The 23,809-nt window shown below is 46.6% G+C and overlaps 2 protein-coding genes across 2 annotated transcripts in view; both read right to left on the bottom strand.

The window, feature by feature from the left end:
* Positions 1–14,923, bottom strand: part of LOC133344165 (transcription factor HIVEP3-like) — an 86,273-nt gene extending 71,350 nt beyond the window's left edge. Inside the window, 1 exon segment of the mRNA XM_061554170.1 lies at positions 13,870–14,923. Coding sequence (XP_061410154.1) covers positions 13,870–13,909 — 40 coding nt within the window. The 5' untranslated portion in view covers positions 13,910–14,923.
* Positions 14,924–19,410: 4,487 nt separating this feature from the next.
* LOC133344049 (androgen-induced gene 1 protein-like) lies at positions 19,411–23,809 on the bottom strand. The gene is made up of 6 exons (XM_061553997.1): positions 23,626–23,809; positions 21,613–21,759; positions 21,405–21,506; positions 20,954–21,069; positions 19,893–20,044; positions 19,411–19,682 (listed from the first exon to the last, which is right to left on the bottom strand). The coding sequence occupies exons 1-6, from the start codon at positions 23,785–23,787 to the stop codon at positions 19,642–19,644; spliced, it is 720 nt and encodes a 239-aa protein (XP_061409981.1). The 5' UTR covers positions 23,788–23,809; the 3' UTR covers positions 19,411–19,641.

Raw genomic sequence — 23,809 nt, forward strand, 5'->3', positions numbered from 1 at the left:
AGGTACACTATTTTTCCGGGCCTCTCTTTTCAAACGCACATCCTACCCCACGCTGATTTATAATACAACAGCGATGCCATCCCCCCTCTCGGAATATCACCGCCATTTGAAACGACCGAATCTGAAAAAATCCCCAGCCACAATCAACCCTCACGAGTGCGCCGTCACTGCGGTGAGGTTGAGGGCGCAGGGCCGACAATCTGTTGCTTCATTCACGTCTCTGTACATGTGGGGGCATATGCGATTTGCAAAAAAAAACTTCGTAATCGGTCATATGATGCCGGCTCTGCTTGGAATCCCACTCCTGCTGAGCTCCGTCACAGCCACAACGCCCACTCTGCTGCCACCCACACTCCCCTTAAAAAAAAAAACAAAAGGGAACATTAACCACAAATCCGGCACACTCGGCAGCCCACCACTCAAGGCATTCTCTCGCCGAGGTGGCGATGGTTTACTGTAGACGTTAAGAGAAACATTGTGAACGCGAGAGAAACATCGCGTTGGCGTAAATTTGCCAGCACGAGAGTGCCGTGTCGTATTTTTATATTTGAGAAGTTCGGTGAAATACATCGCCGAGTTTAACAAAAAAACAACGCATACGAGCGTGGATGAGTCTTGATACATCTTACTGGAGGTTCTCTCGCATTTTTTTTATGAAATAAAATGGTTGCAGGACCAGATGCACAATATATCGAAATGCTGTAAAAATATACATCCGTTTTTTTTTATAGAATACATTTCACGAGAATGTTTAGATAATGTCTACAAGTAAAACATTTAAAATAAAACTTTAGGCACCAAAAAATTTCAGATAGTATATCCCACAAAGTCATTTTAACAGCTATACTCTAACTGTGTATCCCATTATTACAAACAATATTTTACAATTTGGATTTACCACAATGCAGTGTCCAAGGACAGCTGCATTTCACAGTGAGCGCACGACCCACCGGAGGCGTAGCGACCGAGCGTGCACGCGGAGCAACTGTCAATGTCCCGGTTGTCCGAACACTCGTGGCACCCACTACTGGCGTCTGTCACACGCGTGTCCACCGCTGATCAAGGATCACGTCACCTGGTGGGAGCGAGCGTAGGCTCGCCCCACGTGTACACGTGTGTGTCCCCCCCCGCCACCCCCACCCCCGGAGTCCCCGACAAGACATCGTGACCGCACGCAAAATGAATTCACGTGCCCTCCGTGGTCCGACAAATTCAAATGCCGTCACAACTCGCCACGCGACCGCCACTCTGCTTGCACTCTCGACCAATCAGGGAGAGTCAACGAGGAGTGAGCACCCAGCCACCACGAAGAGTGAGCACCCAGCCACCACGAGAAGTGAGCACCCAGCCACCACGAGAAGTGAGCACCCAGCCACCACGAGAAGTGAGCACCCAGCCACCACGAGGAGTGAGCACCCAGCCACCACGAAGAGTGAGCACCCAGCCACCACGAGGAGTGAGCACCCAGCCACTGTGAGGAGTGAGCACCCAGCCACTGTGAGGCGTGACCACCCAGCCACACCGAGCCTCACCCCCAGCCACCACGAGCCTCACCCCCAGCCACCACGAGCCTCACCCCCAACCACCCCACGCAGCAACAACAACAAAAAATCCACGGTGGGGACTGCACCTAGACAATAATAATTATAATAATAATAATTCTCGAGGTGCTGCCACTCTGCGACTTCACGGCGCAGTGCGGCGGAGCGTGAAATGTGTCAGTGCCCGAGCTCAGGGGAGAATCCTCCAGCGCGAGATGACGGTGGGGGGAGCGGAGGGGCTGGTGGTGATGGTGGCACCTCGCCACCAGTTCCAAGAGGCGTGCGACGTGGGCACATTTCCCGTGTTCGCACTGCGTTTTGCGTTGACTGTTACGTGTGTGCGCACGCCTTAATTTCACCCGTCTTCTGAAGGGATCGGTGACCCAGAGACATTGTTACACCCCCAGCACACCGCATCCAGTGTACCTTTTGCTAGTCGCATGCCTACTCAAATATTCCAACTATAATTCCCGACAGCTGTGTATTAGGTTTAAGTAACAGCATCATAGGTTATGCGAACAGAAAAAAAAACATCTCTGTGTGGTGGTATCCCCATTGAGTCCCCAAATGCCACTCCTCCCTTGAACGATCACTTCCCCAGGTTAACTTGGCGTCCAAAGCGGCCACTGTCAAACCCGCACTGCTCGACGAATGAACACCTCCCCGTGCCATTGCCACCCACCCCACGTGGCCCAGCGGTGCTGCCACCCCACGTGGTCCAGCGGTGCTGCCACCCATCCATGCACCTTGCCGTACAACGGCCGCCTCCGCGACGCTCGTGCGAATCCCGTGCAAAAAAAAAAGTGTCTCGTCGACGCCCACCCTCCGCTTCAAGTGATGAGTGTCTGGCACGGCCCGTGGGCACGGCCCGTGGGCACGGCCCGTGGGCACGGCCCGTGGGCACGGCCCGTGGGCACGGCCCGTGGGCACGGCCCGTGGGCACGGCCCGTGGGCACGGCCCGTGGGCACGACGGCCACAACGGCGCACACAGGACCTGGAGGAAGCCTGCGGGGTCCGATTCACGATTCGCGGCGGTTGGATACGTACGGTGCGAAAGAAGTTTCCGCGTACAGGGTGACACCACCGAAAAGCCCGACGGCCGGATTAATCGTGGCTGCTTTTGCAAGTAGAAAATGTCCCAGGATCACAGCTCTTGTGAAGTGTGTTAATAGGTGCTATGCAACAACAACAACAACAACCTAAAACACGTGCACTAAACCAGTTTGTTAAGAATGCTTGCTGTGCTGTTTCCCCAAAATAAACAACCATTACTTCATCATCGTCACGTTTCACCGTTGTCTATCCACCGATGGGCGAAGGTCTCCCCATGCCATCACCATCGTCCGTGGTGCAGTGGGTGCTGTACCATTCGTCTCACCCCTGCCCACCAACTCATCGTGTCGCTCCTTCTCCACGATGGTCGTCCTCTCGGACGCATTCTGTCCCCTGGCTGCCGTTCTGTCCCCAGTGTCGTTTCTAGGCCATCGTGCCGTTGAGCGACGATGTATTGTCTCAATGTGATGTCTCTTTTTTGTGTCCGTCCCCCGATTCAACTCATACGGGGCCCCCACACGTCGATCAACAGAAACTCCACGTCAGGTCATTGTGATTGCTCCAGTATCACTGCCCTGTCTTAACCAGTACTCCCTGCAAAGGCAGTCACAAGCAAAAGTCTGTCCAGCGCGAATACAATTTCACCCAGACACCCAAATCCGGCACTAAATTTGTAAATCCCCTGTCTTGTCTGCAATGGCTCACTGCACAGCAATTCTCCAAGCGGTCCATCCGCTTGTATTCCATCTCAGAGAATTATCCCGCCTCTCCATAGAGCTTCTCCCCATAAACACGAATAGAGGGCACGGTGTACTTTCACAAAGTGTCCTCGGAGCTGACAGACACACAGACGAAGGCCGTGTACTTTCAAGTACAGCAGTACGCGTTAATGAACTCGCTCTGCTGGTCCGTCCGCGAACGCTGAGCAGAGAGGCAACCATGCTGTGAAAAAACGGGGGGTTGGTGGTAGGGGGGGGGGATACAAAAATAAGCGATTCACCGACCGCAAGCCTCCACGCCAGAACGTGGCGTCTCACTTTGTGAAAATGGGGCTCCCCGCTGAGGCATTGGACGGAGGGTGAAGACGCCTCGTCGAGAAATCTCGGCAGCATGCATATTCACCCTCACCCACACCGACCCCCCCCCCTCCCCAGGTCTCCGTCTCAGCGCTAACGCATCTGTCAATGCCTCCCGGGTTTAGGGGACGCCGAGACTCAGGCAGCGTTCCCGTGGAACACCGTGTACCCTACTCTATTATTCAAAACAGATCCACAGTGTAAAGTCCGTGCCGAGTGCTCACGTACTACTTACTACACGTGCATCGAAACACGTTTGTCCACACGCTTTGCGGAAAGCAGGTGTTTGCTTTTTGAGCATATGTAATATTCTCAAAAGCATGTAATATGCAATATGCTCTAAATCATATTACATGTGTAATATGTAATATGCTCAAAATAATATGCTCAACAGCAATGCGAGTAAACCATAGCGTGATGTAGGTTTATTTTCTGAAACAAATTCAGTATCAGGTCAATTAAGTATGAGCTGAAATTATGTCTATAAGCAGAAAGATTTCCAATTGAAACCGTGCTTTTTAACCTAACTATAGTCAAATCATTTAGTTATTTTTTTTATAAATGGAATTCTAGAGCATTGTCGTGTTAAGACAGTAGTTTTGAAAAACATAAGTGCGTGTATTTATAGGTATGATAATGCGATTTAGGTTAAATTTATAACACACAAATTCAGTATGAGCTAAAATTATATCTAAAAAACACACACAAAGATGCAACATTGAGACAGTTTCCATGAATATATATTGTCACAAAATGTTTTCATTTTTGGGATGTATGAAATTCTAGAGCTAGGCGGGACGTGAATTCATTGCCGGCGGTATTTCAATTCCTTTGGCCTCCCAGGACAGGCTGCAGAGAGTTGGCAATGTGTCATTTCATTATTAAAAATTATTTGCATCTTGTCCCAGTGCTAGGTCAATAAAGACCGATTTCTCTTGCCCTATACATATTCTACCGTCCGCCCCCATCGCCACAGTCGTCTGTTCCCCCCCCCCCCCCACACAGTCACATGCACACTGCTCACCCTCCACTCCGATACAACCAGTCTAGAGGTAGTCAAAGAAAAACTAAGCCAATAAATTTCGATTTAAAGCTTTCGTGACTGCAGGGATTCATCTTCTTGGTTCTTTCGGTAAAGTCACGTAGAAGGGAAATAATAAAATAAAAATAATAAAATACAATTCTGTTCTTCACCTGAGGACGGCTGCTTGCGTTGTGGCCGAAACGTCGTGAGAATTGTATTTTATTATGTTTTATTTTTATTTATTTTATTATTTCCCTTCTACGTGACTTTACCGAAAGAACCGAGAAGAACTAAGCCAACATTTGTATGGATGAATGTTGAACTTCTGTCGCACCGTACGTAGCTAACCGTGCTAATCAGAGGTTGTCGAGGAAGGACAACAACAAAATAAACACAACAACACAAAAGGCTTCCTATGTTTATACAAATTATCTCAATGTGTCCCCCAGATCCATGGAAAAATATGGGTGCACGAACTCCGAATGTTATACGGTAAACACCAAAAAAAGAAACCCTCTACATTTGAACACTGTAACAACATTACGAATAATTGTAATTATTCTATCATCTTAATTATTACCCACAACTACGATATAATTAAGTTACATGGTTGTCCGTCATATCATAATTGCAGACAGATGACTGCGCCCGAAGCTAATGCATGCTTCGGGTCACCAGCATCACCACCGGACACACACATCTTCTTGGTTCTTTCGGTAAAGTCACGTAGAATGGAAATAATAAAATAATAAAAATAAAACAGAATTAAATAATTCTCACGACGTTTCGGCCACAACGCAAGCAGCCGTCCTCAGGTGAAGAACAGGTCTGTCCCAAGCAGCCGTCCTCAGGTGAAGAACAGGTCTGTCCCTGTTCTTCACCTGAGAACGGCTGCTTACGTTGTGGCCGAAACGTCGCTGAGAATTATTTTATTATGTTTTATTTTTATTATTTCCATTCTACGTGACTTTACCGAAAGAACCAAGAAGACGGACACACACAGTAACGTGATCCGCTCTCTCTCCACCGACAAGCAGGGGCCGCCCCACGTGTGCACACAGGTGATTAGCCGAAGACATCGAAATAAGCAAGCGAGCGAATACGTTTAAGCACACGTGCGCGTGTGTGGCTGATTTGATCAAAGGCACGCCCGCGAAATCTCCCCGTGAATAACAGCCTGCGGTCAATTGTGACGTTGCGAGAAACTTACCAGCGGGTGATTTTAAGCATTCCAATAATTATTTTTTTATGCTGTGTGGGTTTGTGGTCTGTCCACGACGATGTTTTCACTTATAAATATTTTTTAAAAGGCCCGGCGTGTTTCGTGACAATGCCACGTGCAAGCCCCACCCCCCAACCAAACACGCAACTGTTTACATGACATCACCGCCTAAGTGCAGAGAAGCTTAGTCCATTCTCCAAGACAGGAGGCCGAATTAAAACCACAGGAATCGCTGACCACCTGAAAATTATTTAATTAACCTGAAGTTAAACACACACACACACACGCGCGCACTAGGACCTGGCTTACCTTTTATTCTGCACACAGAATTCCTTCACTGTGGCAAAATGGAGGCATTTGCAGTAAGCAGTTGCAAGATCTCTGTGCTGTAATGCCTTGTGGCAGCCAGTAGTGGAATCCAGATACAGCCATTTAACCATTTAAAACCCACACCTGTGTCCATCGTTGGCCGTGCAACATGTTATTTCTGCCATAATACAGGTTTTGTTTGGGTTAGATCGCGTAAATATAAATGTGTCGTTAAACCCGCCACCACCCGACACAGCCAATTAGTAAGGTTTGTCACGTAAACAGAACGTGCCAATTCGTTGCTAGTACAGCACACCGGTGTGTTCGAGAGCAAATCCACAACATTTACAATCTGAGTATGACGTTTCTCCAGTAATTACAACTAGCATCATCAGGCGGACATACAGATTTGTGATGCCTTCCATATACATAGACGTGGAAAAGTATGGCGATCCTGGTGGTTGCACAGGGCTACGTTACATTACAGATGAATTAATATTAATGTATTCTCTTCACAATTTAACTGCATTTCCCAAGCTCACTATCTCATGTAACCCTTGTGATGCCCATTATCGCTGCTGCTGCTGCTGCTTGTAATGCCGCTCTAGAATTCAACAGATAACGGAAGATGCAGAAGACTCACAAATCCGTGTGAAGGTATTTAGTAAGGCAGAGTCCAAGATGTATTATGATAATACTAATCGAGACACTACAATAGTCGAAATATGGTATAAGGAAATGTAGAGGCTATTACCAACCCACACTGATCAGCACGATAAAGTATTGTAAAAAAACTGCTTATAACTGACACGACATGGGGAGGCCTTCATCTATCAGTGGATTGATAAAGGGATGTATAGTATCATTATTATTATGTGACATTACAGCAGAAATGATCGTCATTGGGCTGCAACGTGTCAAGACGGCAGGACAGCAAGACATTGGATTAAATCCACTGCTCGATTGCTTTGAGTGATATCCGGTCACACGCATTACATTTCTCCAGGTACTGTTTCCGACCACATGCCAGAGAAACATAAATGGAAATTTCCAAACATCGCAATGCAGGAACTCTCCTGAATAGGAATGTTATGACACAGTAAGACTTTCCAGGGGAAATTCAATCATTGTTATTATGCTACTACTGCTGGTATATCAGGATGCTTACAGAACGACCACTGCAAAGCTGGAACGACCACACATTCCCGGCTAGCTAGGAGAGAGTCTCGTCGCTTATCCCATAGGAGGGAGTATGGGCTAAATAATTGATCCACCTGATATCAGCAGTGATGGTTGTGACCTTCTCTACAGGGCATCTTCAGAGCACAGATCAGACAGAAATTGAACAGCACTTGTTTAATCAGAGATGGTGGTGTTGGTGCTGTCCCAAAATCGCATGCGCACGCACCCCCAATTCGCTCTAAAATAATATCAACATCGATCAGCCTCTTTGGTCGTCACAGCACATTTTGATTTCAACCCCACCGACGCATGCGGTGGACGCCCCTGGGTAAAGCTAAGATAAATTAATTATGAACGGAACTGACCTATAATAAAAAATAGCCTGCAAGCACAGAGAGGGTATTAACATGAAATTTCACTTTTTTTTCATCTCGAGCCAAACTATTGAGTGAACAAGCATCCCTGAGCAGTGGCGAGTGCAGTGGTGAGTGATATCTGAACTAGTTCTGGACTCCACCCCCCCCGCTCCACGTTCTTCATCATATTGGTTCACGTGGGTTGGTAAAGAGGGGATGCATGGCCACGTAAGTTATTACCTGCCACCGATGTTCGTCCTGGCCAGGAATACAACTGAGGTCACCGGGGTGATAATGCAGTGCGCTAACCACTGAACCACCACTCCATTCATATTACTATTATTATTTTAAAATATTCTTCCAAGACAACTCGCCAGCAAGGAAGAGTAGGCCAAAAATACACTGTAGAAGGGCCCTCGAGAGCTATCTCTCGTGGAGGCGTCTCGGCAGGCAGTGGCATGAGCAGGCAATAACAGGAATGCACCTTAAATAAAGTGCTTATTAATTATTTTATATATCCGCAAAGACTGTCTCTGACTTTCTGGAGGAAGGGCAAACACGCTGGCGAGCAACACAAGCACATAACGAACGAATAGCAATTCCATTAGTTGAGGCTACTCGAGTAAGGCAGCAAGAACCCTGGCACCTAATATACGATCCATCATCTTGATATGGGTCTTGAAATTCCTTGCTGTCAAAATGTGCAATGTAGTGCAAATTAGAGAGTATTAAAGATCAGAAACACTTTATGGTCAAATCAACACACAAGTCCTGTAAATCCACCAGCGGCCACTGTGTTTTATTAATGCCCTGAAAAATGGGGCACAGGCTAAGTAAATTTCATATTTAATAAGTAATATTGCGCGGTAAGGGGTGCACACCTTGTAAAGAAAATACGGCAAATAACCGCCCGCTACTGCAGTCCATTGCAGTGTAGGCAATCACCGAATGTGAAATTGTTTAATATTGAATATTACATGAAGTTGTCGATCCTGGTTGAATAATAATTAAAAATATATATATATTTCCATTATTGGAGAAGGCGAAGATACATAATTAATTTTCCATCTGGGCCTCGGAGCCAAGTGTTCATCTTTATGTAAATGAGTTAACCTAATTGCGTTAAATGTTAATGCTGCTACTTTGTTAACAATGCGAAATATTGTGACAACAGCAACTACTGCAGCTCACAATATAGGGACCACAAGCGCATTGATGTACTGTCCAACATAACTGCATCACAGCATTCAAGCACAGGACCGAATGATTAAAGTAACCCACCCTGAATATACCCATTTCGCCAAATCTCACAAGCTAAGCCGGGTTAAGCCTGCGTAGTACTTGTATGGGAGACTTCCTGGGAACGAATATGCCTGCTCGTTATTGTTGGCTTGTGCAGCCAGGTGCCTAGTAGATGGTAGAAGAGCGACGGATTCTTGAATGCATTTGTACGGATATTTGAACATTTTCCTCTCATATTGGGGTGGGAGGGGGCGAGGTTATATCTTCTCTGGGTATTCCAGTTTCACAACCACACGGTCTTACACTCATTCATGGGATGAACCACGCATCCAAATGTAGCAGGACCCTTTTGACAAACAAAACATATCTTGAGACTCCACGAATATTTTGCTGGATAAATAAATCACATTAATAACAAATTAATGCATTCTTAATAATCCCCCCCCCCTCTCATTACCTGGCGAATTGGTAGCACCTACGTGGTAGAGGCGCGCGTTAATTGCGAGCTGTACCGGCGGTGATCCATTTATAGATAACACCGCTGAATTTAAATGAATGTACGGCCCTTGTACATTATTATTTTTAAAAATTTGTGTTATTAATAGAGCAGCTATGTTGGACAAAGTGTACCGGGAGAGTGTTGAGACTATTTAATAAAGGTATTTTTTTAAGATGTAAGAGACATGTAAAGGATTTCAAATTCAATGTTTTCCCTTCCCCCTAATACTGTGCTGGAATGTATCCCTATTATTGAAGTGTGGTAGCTGTAAATTGATCGGCCTGCATTCAGTCAGCGGAAAAGCGCCCTCTGTTGTCCGATTGAAAACAATTACCCGGTGATAGTAGCCGCCTCTTCTTTTTTTATCACAGTTAGCAACTGCGTTGTGACGGAATGCCATATTAATATTTTGCACGTGTTGGCTATGAGATAGAACAGAGATCTTTAAGTTAAACATTGTCATTCTCACGACTGATCAGGGCAGCATTCGTGCGCGCGTATAACAAGCGCTATATAGGACATTTGCAATTTTTCACAATTTCTCACGGGCTAATATTTTGTACAATGCATAGAGGTAACACAATAACTCTACCACACCAGCAATGTAACGACGTTGCAATGTATTGCGGCGTGGATAGCCGAGGTTTCTATTCACGATTCCGATTACTTTTGAGTGCTTTCGTTAAATTTGGCGACGCCGTGATTGGGCATCGTGGGAATTCGTGGTCGTGCCGGGTTCCTGGGCTGATTATGTTAATTAACTTAATTGTTATTAAACCACAGCGGCAACATTTGCCGCACGTGTTGCACGTTTACAGAAAACTCCGATTCGCACGGACATACAGCCTGGCCCGCACGCACACACACACACAAAGACACAGATTGTTGGGGCAAGCGGTGTTTGCGAGTACTCATTAAGGCAAGGCACGACACATAACGGAGTGGGTAAGTAGCCAGCATCAAGTTCGGCACACACACGCACGCACGCACACGCAGGCATGATCAGGGCGGTTTAATTTCTCATTGAGTATTTTTTGCGGGATTCTCCACAACCCCGGGAGATAATTTATTTTCAGAAGCTCAAACCCGGACGGCTCAAATTGAACCTTATATATGATGATGCATTGGTGACACGTCCGAGTGTGCACGCGTGTGCCACGAAAGCAGGTACACAGTGTACCTGCGTGCGATGGGTCTCATACACGAGCAGAGTGGCCAGCCCTTCGTAATGCGCAGACTCCTAATCACATGAAAACATAATAGGTGTTTTTTGTTAGATCGCGTTCTAACACCCCCCCTCCCCCCGCCGCCTCTTATGGATAATATTGGTCGTGAAAGCCCAAATGTTAAACCGCATGAGAACAATCGATCCGTTGATTTATTTAAGCCATTTATTTAAGCCAAGTGAGATGCCCGTGGACATGAAGTGCCTCTCTTATGCGTGGGCGACAGAGGCTGGCACAACACCGATGTTGTTTTTGTTCTTGTGCTGATGCACCACGGATGTCCCGAACAATCGAGCTGGGTAACCGGCTAAACGTAATTTTTTCCGTGCAACTACTAAATACCGAATTGAAATTCCCGATGGAGGCGTTAAACGCGACGCGATATAATTGCCGTGCATGGCAGTAAACAGCTGTGCAACAATTCATGGATTGCGTGGAATTCAATAAACACGATGAGCGGAGTGAACGGTGGCTCTGCGGTGAGCGCGCTGCGCCGCTGACCCGGGTTCGACTCCCCGCTCGGGCGAACATCAGTTGTGAGTGATATCTGAACCGGTCCTGTCACCAACACCCGCACTGACCAGCATGGTGAAGTATGGTCAAACAACCCCGATGGCACGACACGCCGTGGGGAGGCTTTCATCCAGCAGGGGATTGACAAAGAACGCGGTTATTATCAATTAATAACCGAACATGCCATTTACGTGACATAAAATCACAGCCGCAAAAACCAGCAGCCAATATACTGTATCCCTAAAGGCGTATTCAAGCAGGGCAACGTTGAAAACAAAGTTAATACGGAGCAATTAAGTGACAATCTTACCAACTTGCGGAATTCTCACGCAAGATAAGGGGCATGATAATTAATGCGCGTTAAATGATCTCGTTCAGACACCCCCACCCCGACTACGTACCCGTTCACTGCCCGGCCAACCAACCTGAACACAATGCACACGTGCTCGGAGCAAACGCACACGACCACCGACATTAGATCTCTTAATGGAAACTTGCTGCTACCGTGCACGCTGCACACATATTCACACGCGGGGGGGGGGGGGGGGGCTTAGAGGTTCGCATCACAATCACCGCCAGTCTCTCTCCCTCGTCTCGACGTGCACAGCACAAAGATGACACACAACACCGTTGCACGGATGGACAACGACGCATGCACACACACGCGCACGCACACACACACCCTTACCTTCAGCGCATTCCCATTACGATCCGGAGGGAGGGGTCCTGGTCAGTGTGTATATGTTGCAGCCCCTTTTTTTTGTCAATCCACTGCTGGATGAAGGCCCTCCCGAAGCCGTACGGGTTGTATGGTGATGGGGGGGGGGGTGCTATTTGGCCATACCTCACCACGTCTGGCAGTTTGGGTTGATGGAGCCCGGTTGCTATAGACTCTGTTCCTTGTGACAGCTACATTTGACGTGCACACGAACGGCTCGGAAACATGACATCACCTGCTTGCGAATGAATATCGCAGTACGTACTGCGCGCTGGGCTGGGCTGACTTCACCACTGCACCCACCCACACCCACCGCCCTCCACAAACATTGCACGGAAGCAGTGTATTATTGGTAGCAGTAGCATCAATTGCAGTGCGCATATATGTGTATGTGTAGAGAAAACGCCATTCCTAGCTACTGCGCTGCTTTCCTTGCGACAAACACAGAGGCACGTGCATACATCTTACATAAAGATAAATCAACCAACCAATGAAGAGCTCGCTATTGTAAACATCCAGTTCACACTCAAGACGACTGCAATGACAGCAGCAGCAGCAGCAGCAACAAAAGAAGGCCCTTCGTGACGCCGTGACGGTGAAAACCACACGGGGCATTGGGAGATTGAACTCGAGCCCAACGAGTCGCACATGCGCAAAACCAGCCGCGGCTCTGGGCTGGTCCACGCATTCTCTCTCTCTCTCTCTCACTGGCGGTGCGTGCATCGTGATACAAGCCCCGTGGTGTCGAGCTGAGCCAACAGCGGCAGAAGCAGTAGCAGCAGAGCTTGCCCATATCACACACGCAGCAGTAGCAGCTATACTGCCAAATATTTCAAAAACACAACAGCAAGTAGCAGCTATACTGCCAAATATTTCAAAAACACAGCAGCAAGAGCGGCTACATTGTACTGACACATATAAAAAAAACAGCAGTAAGAGAAGCTATACTGCCATGTAATTTCACACACACACCAACAGTACCCACACAGCAATATGTGCTATTTATCAATGCACCGTACACTGGATAAAAGAAATAGCACATATACAATAATATATACCATACAGCTACCTAGACGACATCTAACACACAGGTAGGTACGCATAAATATATACCGTCCAAAAAATATACAGCGTATATTAAATACAGAAATATATACTGTACTGTGTAAAACACAAACCAATGGCACATACACAGCAGTTAACACTATACAGCAAACGTGTATTACGCACACATATCAACAGCACATCTACGGCAATCTCTACCGTACATCAATACATACAGCAGAGTATTAAACGTAAACGGGTAGGCGGCACACGCCAATAAATACCCATATTAACAACATTGCAATATACAGCATACGGCAGGGCACGCTTCATAACACATCGGCAGACATCCAGGCAGTCACACACAAGGGCAGAGGCGGGGCACACACCAATCTGTTATACCTTACAACAATTACATGCCATGGACATGTAACAACACGGCATTGTATTACCATCCAGCAAATACACTACATCTGTGATCCACGTGGACAGGCAGCACATATGATGGTGTATGGGTTGCCACACACACACACAGAGGCATACACACAGCAATTAAATCACAAGGGATGTAATGCACACAGAAAAAGGCACACACGAATCAGGGGATGTACATGGGACAGGCACACGCTAATAAATTATCGAGTGTGTGCTGTCACAAAGCCATCAATACAGTCTCTCTCTCTCTCACAAGACAGACACACATCAAGCAAAGACTGGCGTCACACACAGCGAGACGGGCTGGCATAGGGGCAAATAGACAGGCAGGTAAGGCATCGTACAAGCAAGCAGGTAGGCAGGGATGATGATGATGGTGGTGGTGGTGTTTGTGTTGTTGCGGTGCGCGCTGCGTTGTAGCTACTCACAGCTCAGAGGCTTCGGATTTCGCTGTTTGGTCCGGGGCATCGCTGCTGCTGCTGCTGCCGCTGTGATCTGCGCTGGCTCGCATCTATGCGCACGCAGCTCCGCTCCTTCTCCTCCCTCCTTGCGAGAGCTGCTGCTGCCGCTGCCGCCGCCGCATTAATTGTGCCTTCATATTTGCCCACCGCTCACATCATCATCATCATCGTGATAGCAATAATAGCAATGATATTACCGTGCGCGCTTTTCTGTTTTTATTTCACACGTACCGCTGAGATATATAGATTTTTTTATTCTCCGTTATCCATTACATCGCAATCGGGTGGACGCGCGTTACAGGCAGAAGACAGCCACCCATTGTTTGGGTTCGCCCGTCCAAAGATAACGGTGATAACGCGGCAGTAATGGTAATGATTGCAATGGTTACTGTTATTCTAACGGCGCTGCTGATGACGATGATGATAAGGAAGATGCTGCTGCTGCTGCTGCTGTGGCTGCAGCAGTGACATGTCTCGATTGCGGAGTGACAAAAATGAGAACGTGCTTGTTCCTTCAAAGCTTGTTGCATTGTGCTGTGCGCATTCGACGAAGCGAAAAGCATATGATGATGCCGATGATGGTTTGGCAGATGATGACGACCACGCTGGAGATGATGATGATTCGAATGATGATGCTGGAGATGATGGTGATCCTCCTCCTGCTGCTGCTGCTGCTGTAGTAGTTTGGTGTTGGTGGTGGTGGTGACGATACAGATGACGCTGAGACGGCTTCTCGCCGCCAGGCTGTCCGAACTGCATTCCCGTGCCCGGGATTTCCATCCGAGCAGATGCAGCGCGGGCATGACGTCATCGGAACTCCCTCTCAGCTCTCGGAAGGCGGCTCAGGAAATCCCCGCGGGAATGGGAAGGGGAGGGCGAGGCACGCTCCCTCTCTCTCTCTCTCACTCGCCTCCAACCACACCACCACCACCAACCTCTCCTCGTCTCTGCTGCTCTCTATCGCACGCAGCTAAACAAACCCCGCTGTTGGGTTCGCAGGCAAAAAGGTCTGACCGACTTGGCGTTGACGAGACACCGAATGTGGAAACGCGCTGCCGCTGATATTGTGCGCTCCCCGAAGGCAGTGGTTGGCTTTTTAAAAAAATAAATGTTTTTGTGATTAGTTTATTGTTCGATTGCCTATGGCTACGTACGGTGCGAAATAAATGCAACATAGTCACTTTAAGATGTTTTTTTGTTCATGTTTTTGTTTTTTGTTTTTTTTGCGGTTGCACCCGATTCAAGAGCCAAATGGCTCACAGGGCTATACAAAATAAATGAAAAAAATGAAAAACAAATACAGATACATATGGGCGCCACTGGGCCGAGATGTTTACTTCCTCGCCAAGTATGAAGGAGATCGTGGGTTCGATTCTGACCCTGACGCCTGCTGCTGTATATTTTGAGTTTGCGTGCCTCTCTCCCCGTGGTCGCGTGGATTTTTCTCCGGGTCCGCCGGTTTTCCCCTCTACATTTTGAAACACACGTTTAAAGTATTTGGCTGCTATACATTTCCACATGATAAGCCACTTCGTTGAACTATCATTTGTGGCCAGGTCGCTTCTAAGAAAGCTACATAGCTCAGTGGGCCTTACCTGGTCAAATAAAAAAAATTTAGTTTACATACAGGACAGATATATGAAAACGATGTATTTTCAACGTATTCTCTTCGGAATCAAACGAAGAATTGTCATCTCCACCATGGAAGCACTCTGACCAAGTGTTAAACGCGAAAGGGAATGAGCGAGGACAGCATCTAATTGAGTCCATCGTGCCCTCTGTTCTGCCCCGTGTGCACACGTGGAAAGACTGCGACGTCCATGGTTTTAATTGTTCTCACGTCCAACCCCGAGTATTACTGCCAGTTTGTACTCGGGCTTAGTTCAGTACGAGTGTAGTACCCCCCCTCTCGTGGCTGCGGGCAAGCGGATGAGCGTACGCGGATTCACTGAACTTATGCAGACACGAACCGGCATATTTATGTTGTAGTTTGGACGTTCCCTGAACTGCTTAAATTAAACTCCTGGAGGATCGATAACCATTTCATTTATTTCCTTTCAGTAATCTACTGCTGAATCAAGGACTCGTGCATCATTGGTCATTTAGAGTTATTTGACCATACTTCATCACGCTGGTCAGTGCGTTGTTTTGGTCAAGGTTGGCAGGACCGATTCAAATATCACTGGCCGCTGACTGTGGCCAGAAATCGGTGGAGAGCTGATCAGGTAGCCAGATAAGTGCGTGAACCACTTCGAGACTGCTTTCGCCAAGAATAATTCATGCCAATTTGCTAAATCCATCCCTCCTATGCCAAGCATGCCATACAGACTATCCCACGTGTTCTGGTCATTAACAAAAGGTGGCGTGACATCGCAGTGAAATGTTTCGTGTGAATCTCTGCATGGAGATTGTATGAGAAGTGGTTTGGGCTGTCGTTCGATGATTCCACTGGGCACATGAGGCTGCCCAAACCAACCCTGACGAAGTGGCGTGCCATCAAAGTGGATGGTTGTATAAAACTCCTTAAGCGCTTTTTTTACCTTCAAATGAGATACTAATCGAAAAAGCCAACTTCATGTGTTTTATGCCACCGCGCCTACGTGTTCTGCACAGAGTGTGGGTGGATCATTTTGGATAAGTATCACAGCTGTTTTCTCTGTCCACTGTCGATGCTTGTTATATGTTGAGGTTGTGTTTGTTTCCGTGAAGTGCGTGGAACTGAATTGTTCATCCCTATTCTGGCCACGAATAAGAGTCCATTATAACGGAGTGTCTCTTTATACAAGTCGTTGCTTTTATCCAAACAGAAAAAGGTCCCGTTTAACAGAAATCTCTGATACTAAAACTGCTTATGTTTACCGGTGTGTGCAAAGATGAAATTTTTCTAAGACAGTTTGTTGTTTGTAAATGCTAGCAGGTCTAGCATACTGCCCGTGTCATTGTGTATTCTAACAAGGCTTTACCAAGAGAACATACAACAGTTGTTTCCAGGTAAATTATTTCTAATTTAAATGGGTTTTATAAAACGAATCTAGCATACAGTAGTAAGGAACCATGATCAGATATTCTCTTTCAGAATGTTTAGATTAAACCCAACATGATTATAAGCACACGTGGAAGGCTGCACACCACCTAAATGACATTGGCTACTGCAAATCAATGTGTTATAATAATCAAAAGATTGATTAGCTAAAGCACCTTCCCTTAAGCGATGATTGTGTATTGAAGTCATCTCTGATGCGAGGGCTATTTGTTTTGTAACCATTTTTAATGCGTCTTCATCACAGCAGGCTTAACATTTTCAATTAACCTGTTGCAGCATTTTTTAAATGTTTTTTCCAGTGATTCTACGCATCAGTTTAACACGTAGGCTTTCGCGACCAATATTATTCATAATCAACGTTTTTGGGTTTAGATCGCGTTATTTATAAATGTGTCGTAACCCTCCACCACCCGACACGGCCAATCAGCATGTCCACAATCCAGTATTTAAAGATTTGTTTTATTTTATTTCTAACTGTGACTTTAACGAAAGAACCAAATAGTATGGATTCCTGCAGTCACGAAAGCTTCAAATCAATACTGCAATTTACTCACTGAAGATCAGTGTTTGTCACTGCAAGGCCCGTGGCCCCCTGGCGGCCCCTGGTGGCCTTTAGTGCGGCCCCTGACAATACACAACACGTGACCCCCCCCCCCCCCCCATCATCAACATCATTGTGCTGCTGTCAACCCCCCAATTGTTTAAAATGTGTGGCAGCCCTCACACTGGTGTCTTATTGGGTGAAAGTGGCCCCCTTAAAAAACTAGTGAAGAACACTGCTGCAGATTGTTCCTGTATTACAATTGTTCCCTCCCCTCCCCCCCCCCAATAAAACGGGTGTTACTTTGCACGTGTTACTAGACGCATGTTCCGAGTCACCAATCTCACGTGATCACATTGTCCTTGGCACCACATCCTGCCGTGTAAATAGGAATTGTCAAAGGTTCTGACCTTTGCGTTAGAAACTCTGTTGGACACTTTGATCAGGTGTGGCACAATTGGAGGGTCGCACTTTACAAAACACATTCCTGCGGAGGGAGCTGGTAGGAACGTTGGGTTGCTCGGTCAAATGCCAGGGTCAACGGCGGCGTGGTGGATTCCGCAAATATGGCCGACTGTGAGGTTAAACGTTGAGTTTTATAAGGGCACCACGGGGTGACCAGCCCCTCCCCACCCAGCCCCACCCCTCCCACCCCCCACCCAGCAACACCCTCCCCTCCCAGCCCCTCCCCTCCGACCCAGCCGCTCGTCCATTTTCCCCACCCAGCCCCTTCCCACCCAGCCCCTCCCCACCATCCCCTCTTCACCCAGCCCCACCCCTCCCATTTTTGGATGCACGGCGGACGGACGGACACAATAATCCCCTGTGGGCTGGTGGAACCAGGTGGTTCCTACCAGTATTATACTGAGTTTGGTTGAAGGATCTGTGTGTGTGTGTGTACATCTCTTCTGTCAAACACTGGCTAAGGCCCTCCCCACACTGGGAAACGCGAGGGTGCTTTAGCCATACTTCACCACGTTGGCCAGTGAAGGCGGGGGAGGGGAGTCTAGGTGTTGGGGCATAGTACAATGGATACTCTGACACTGCTCCTTGCTGACAATGTAGCCCCGTTATATGTGCACAGTTGTGTAATACGAACAAGCTATTTTCAAGTGGCAGAGTGCATTTGTTACGAAGCCAGTCAGTACATAGAGAGAGAGGAATGCAACATTTTAGTGATAGTAATAAAAAAACAATGTTGGGCTTTATTCCATCAAACATTTCAAATTCTTATCATATACAATAATAAGTAATATTTAAAAAATACTTTTAATAAAAACATGCTTTAATGAAATGTACCGTATGAGTAATGGCAGAACTCCACGACTCCAGGAAATGGCAACGTGAGTTGAGCGTGGACAATTAGAGACAAGGCGAAACATAACATATAAAAATATGTTTTTTTTAATGATAGAATATAGTATTGTCATCAGTATGACATGAGTATACCAAGTTTGCAGTCGATGCCACATTGGGAAATGGGTTAAAGTTGAGTTACAAGATTTGAGTGTACGACAACAACAGACGGAGTGAGTTAATAGAAAGCGTGTAAAAAGATTGTGAAAAAATATATATATTTTTTATAATAGAATATAGTATTGTCATCATTAAGACATAAGTATACAAAGTTTGCAGTCGATACCACATTGGGAAGTGGGTTAAAATTTAGTTACAAGATTTGAGGATACGACAACAACAACAGAGTGACTACACTATGGGGACCTCATTTGCCAGTAAAAATATGATAATTGGTTCTTTACCCTTCTATCTGGCAACAAAACTGACACCTTTTAGCAAGGAGTCATGTTTGCATAGACCGCAATCAGAGTTATGTTCTTTTGTTTGTATTATGACTGCAGGTATTGCGGTCTATGCAAACATGACTCCTTGCAAAAAGGTGTCAGTTTTGTTGCCAGATAGAAGGGTAAAGAACCAATTAACAACAGAGTGAGTTAAATAAAAGCGTGTAAAATAAAAATGAATATTTCTGATACCATCGTGTTGGCGATGGTAATGTGATTCAGTGTGCATTGTTGAAATGATGTGTCCCTGCAGTCCACTGTGTTGCACACACGTGGTTGTGTGGTTAATGTTGCCTCCTTGTCCATTGCTTTACCGTTACCAGCAGACATTGATTGCTGATTATGAAAGCTGGTTAGCCTTTGTATTCATCTTCCTTGCTTATTTTCTCCACAACTTTTAGGAATACAAAAAAATCTAGTTATTTTATTTATTACATTTACACCAATATGAGCTTTCGGTCTCATTTTCCACCACTTGCATTCATAACGTCTTAATCCAGCATAAAAAATGTGAATGTTTCAATACAGGTTAATTGAAATGTGCAAAGACAGCAGTTGTTTATGGTGTATATGTTAACGGCGTAGCGTTCTAAAATTCACTCACCCCAAAATACATTGTTTAACTTCTCTCCCACGATGTAAAATCCAATCACAAGCATGAATGAAGAAGAAAAAAACATGACCCTGGATTCGAAGCTCATTTCATTCAGAAATGGGTACGCCCAGATGTTGGAGTAATGTTTAACCCAGATAATCCTGAAAACAAAGTGCATCAGGTTGTTGAGGAGATATTACACTTATTACATGTAAAATGAACATACACGCATTCAGGACATTTGCTTTACCCTCAGAGTCATAGTGGATTTATACTGGTAGGAACCTCCTGGTTACACCAGCCCACAGGGGATTATTGTGTCCGCCGTGCAGGGAGGGGCTGGGTGGGGAGGGGAAGGGAGGGTTGGGAGGGGCAGGGTGGGGAGGGTGGGGCTGGGTGGGGAGGGGAGAGTGGGGAGGGGCTGGGTGGGGAGAGTGGGGCTGGGTGGGGGGTGGGAGCGGTGGGGCTGGGTGGGGAGGGGCTGGTCACCCCGTGGTGACCTTATAAAACTCAACGTTTAACCTACTCACGCCGGCTTGTGCCCGCTCTCACAGTCGGGCATATTTGCGGAATACACCACGCCGCCGTTGACCCTGGCCATTGACCGAGCAACCCAACGTTCCTACCAGCTCCCTCCGCAGGAATGTGTTATAAATCTCCCGAGCAAAGTTACAACGAAATACTCGTTTAATGTCGATCCAAAGTGCTGGGCAGCCAGGACATATCTGCGGTCAGGATTGTTTTCATCAGTCAAATCCAACCCATTCACTTTCCATTCAATCGTTTTGCACACGCAAGGAACCATTATTATTTCGATGTGATGGCCATTACATTTGTATATTTAATTATGTTAATTTATGCATTAAAATCCGAGGTGTGTTTTGACGTTAGAACTGTCACGGCACATTTCATTTTGAACTTGTGAAACAATGTACATTCTTAAAATGCGACTTGTGGCCATAAAATGTGTTGCGTTTGGTCACCATGCTCTTGGTAGGTCTGCCTGCTAAGTGTAAATTTTACATCGGTGAACTCACCAAATCATTTTAAATATCCCTAACAACACTTACCATGACACATAGGTGATGAAGAAAGCCGCAAGAGTCGCTATGCCTGCCTTCTTGGAAGGGTACACGTGTCGTGTTACATACATCTCTACCAGCACTATTGGTACAATGGTGGTGTGCTGTGAAATAAAGGGACAGATTTTAATATTACTGTTCATTGTGGACAAACACCTCTTAGCAAATATTTGAAACTATACTTGTAGGTACACATGTGCTTCTAAATGCGATCTAATTGTAGGTTATGATTCTGTGACAAAACGCACACGAGCAGATAAAACGTCACATTGATTGGGTTTTACACAATGATTCACTGAGGTGTATTATGGAAACATCAAAGTACTGTTAGCATCAAACGCCGACTGTGTTCAGTGTATATCTCCAATTAGCATAGTTGGCTACGTAAGGTGGCAAAGAAGTTAAATATACATCTTAAGTCAAAATCTCAGCACATTACCATCGCGTGATCGTGCCACTGCTGTACAACAACGTTCAGTTTCTTCGGGTACACCAGCTTATGTTCGTTGCCATAAATTGTCCAGATTGAGGTCATTACAAACTGGTGAGAAAAAAAAGAACAACCGTGAGGGTATTCACATTTTTTTGAGTTTAACAACAATAAGTGTTAAGACTCTGCGGGAGAAATAGTGTGCCTCTGAACTCACCACTGCCAGAGGAAAAGCCAGGGTGGCAAAAATGGTGTCTCGAAGTTGCGTCAATGTTTGCAAGACCTTCATCTCTTTTCCTTTTCCTTGGGTGAGTGCCAAAATATCGACCAACACGCAAAGACCAAAGTAGACCAACTGTAGAATCTGTGATATTAGAAACACAGCATTGTAATATTTGCAATACAAATTAATATTTTCTCACATTATACAAAAGCCAAAATATGGGATGTTTTACTGGTAGGAACCACCTGGTTCCACCAGCCAACACGGTATTGTGTCCGTCCGTCGTGCATCAAAAAATGAGAGGGGTGGGGCTGGGTGGAGAGGGGAGGGTGGGGAGGGGCTGGGTGGGGAGGGTGGGGCTGGGTGGGGGGTGGGGCTGGGTGGGGAGGGGCTGGTCACCCCGTGGTGCCCTTATAAAACTCAACGTTTAACCTACTCACGCCGGCTTGTGCCCGCCCTCACAGTCGGGCATATTTGCGGATCACACCACGCCGCCGTTGACCCTGGCCATTGACCGAGCAACTCTGTTGTATGGAGGGTGTGTACGTATTTAGACCTACGCGGGGGTAAATATTAAAATAAAAAAACAATAAAATAAAACAAATTAACAAAATCAACTATTTACCCTCCACTTTCTATACCTTTTGGGCCTCTTATTATGTTGTTTGTGGATAAATGGACAAACGGCCCACCGGGCTTTCACATTTGCTTGCTATCTGTGTGTGTATATGTTAGATTTTTAAGAATAGTTTTGAAATATATATTTTTTGCCCGAGCAACGCCAGGTACTTCCCGCTAGTCCATTATAAAGGGGGCAACCCTTGGCGGGGAGGATCCGTGCTGCTGCAGTCAATAAATGCACCACAACCGCCGCCAGTCATCACCACGTCCCTTGTGCCAGGCTAGGTGCACTTCGAGGCCACGTGGAAGTGTGGAGGGCTCTCTTGCTGACAGTTTGTCGGGACAGATACTGATGCCCGTGGCACCAAATGAGACGACTGGTAGATGGGCCACCTGTTGCTACCTCCTGTGAATATAAATGCACTTCAAAGACAAAGACAACGACACCCCGTGTAACCTTTCACGGACTGTCGGGGCAAGTTTGCTGTTGGCGAGTAGAACCAATGAAGGCCGGCACGGCACACGAGCGGGTGGGTGGTCAAAACCACCCACGGCCGCCTTTGTCTCCCCAGTGGCGATGTTTTTTTTTATTCGACCTAGGGGAGGCCCATGACCGTTTCAGATTATAATCGTCGGGACGCAGAACAATAATCGCTACACTCGGTAAAGTCACGTAGAAGGGAAATAACAAAATAATAAAAATAAAACATAATAAATTGTATTTTAAAAATAAAACATAGTAAATTTTATTTGTTTTATTTTTATTATATTATTATAAATTTTATTTTATTATTTTATTATTTCCCTTCTACGTGACTTTACCGAAAGAACCAAGAAGATGAATCCCTGCAGTCACGAAAGCTTCCAATCGAAATGTAATCGCTACACTCCCACTTACACACAACACTTTACACAAAGACCACACCCCCCAACTCGATGTAGCCTAAACAGACTCTCAGTGGCGTGGAGATGGGGGGCACGTGCTTGTTGGCGAGTAGCACCTGTGAAAGCCACAAAGACAAAGATCCCCCGTCTAGCCTAAACAGACTGTAGAGGCAAGTGCTGTTAGCGAGCACCTATGAAGGCCGGAACGGTACACGAGGGGGTGGGTGGCCAGCACCACGCCCGACCGCCTTTGTCTCCCAGTGGCAATGTTTACATACCGCACCAGGTACTCATTTGAGGCTGAGTCGACCTAGGGGAGGCCCGGGACCGGTTCAGATAATCGTCACCGGTGTTGGCCGTGAGCGGGAATTGAACCCGGGTCGCCAGGTTCATAGCGCAGCGCGCTAACCGCTACACTACCGCTCCCCCCACTATACACACACACAGTCACACAGACACACACACACAGACACACACGGACAGACACACGCACACACTGACCAAGTCGATGAAGGTCAGGTACTTCCATTGGCCTCCGTAGCTCAGCGAGCCGCCTGGCAGCGTGCCGGTGTTGTCCACGTGGAGGGCTACGGTGGTGCCGTACCACCCCGTGACGGCTGCGTGCAGCGCTAGGAGCCACAAGGTGTTCAAGCGGCCAGCCATGGATTCTTTTTGTTCCTCTTGT

Source organism: Lethenteron reissneri, chromosome 19 (genome assembly GCF_015708825.2).
Source record: "Lethenteron reissneri isolate LAM-NWPU_2019-01 chromosome 19, ASM1570882v1, whole genome shotgun sequence".
NCBI classification, from domain to species: Eukaryota; Metazoa; Chordata; class Hyperoartia; order Petromyzontiformes; family Petromyzontidae; genus Lethenteron; species Lethenteron reissneri.

What these genes read in the sequence shown, in the direction of transcription:
- LOC133344049 (XM_061553997.1), bottom strand. Translation starts at nt 23,787, where the DNA reads ATGGCTGGCCGCTTGAACACCTTGTGGCTCCTAGCGCTGCACGCAGCC. An exon ending in TTCATCACCTATGTGTCATG is followed by an intron (nt 20,045 to 20,953) that starts GTAAGTGTTGTT and finishes CTTTGTTTTCAG; the next exon opens with GATTATCTGGGTTAAACATT. An exon ending in GTTAAACAATGTATTTTGGG is followed by an intron (nt 19,683 to 19,892) that starts GTGAGTGAATTT and finishes TATTCCTAAAAG; the next exon opens with TTGTGGAGAAAATAAGCAAG.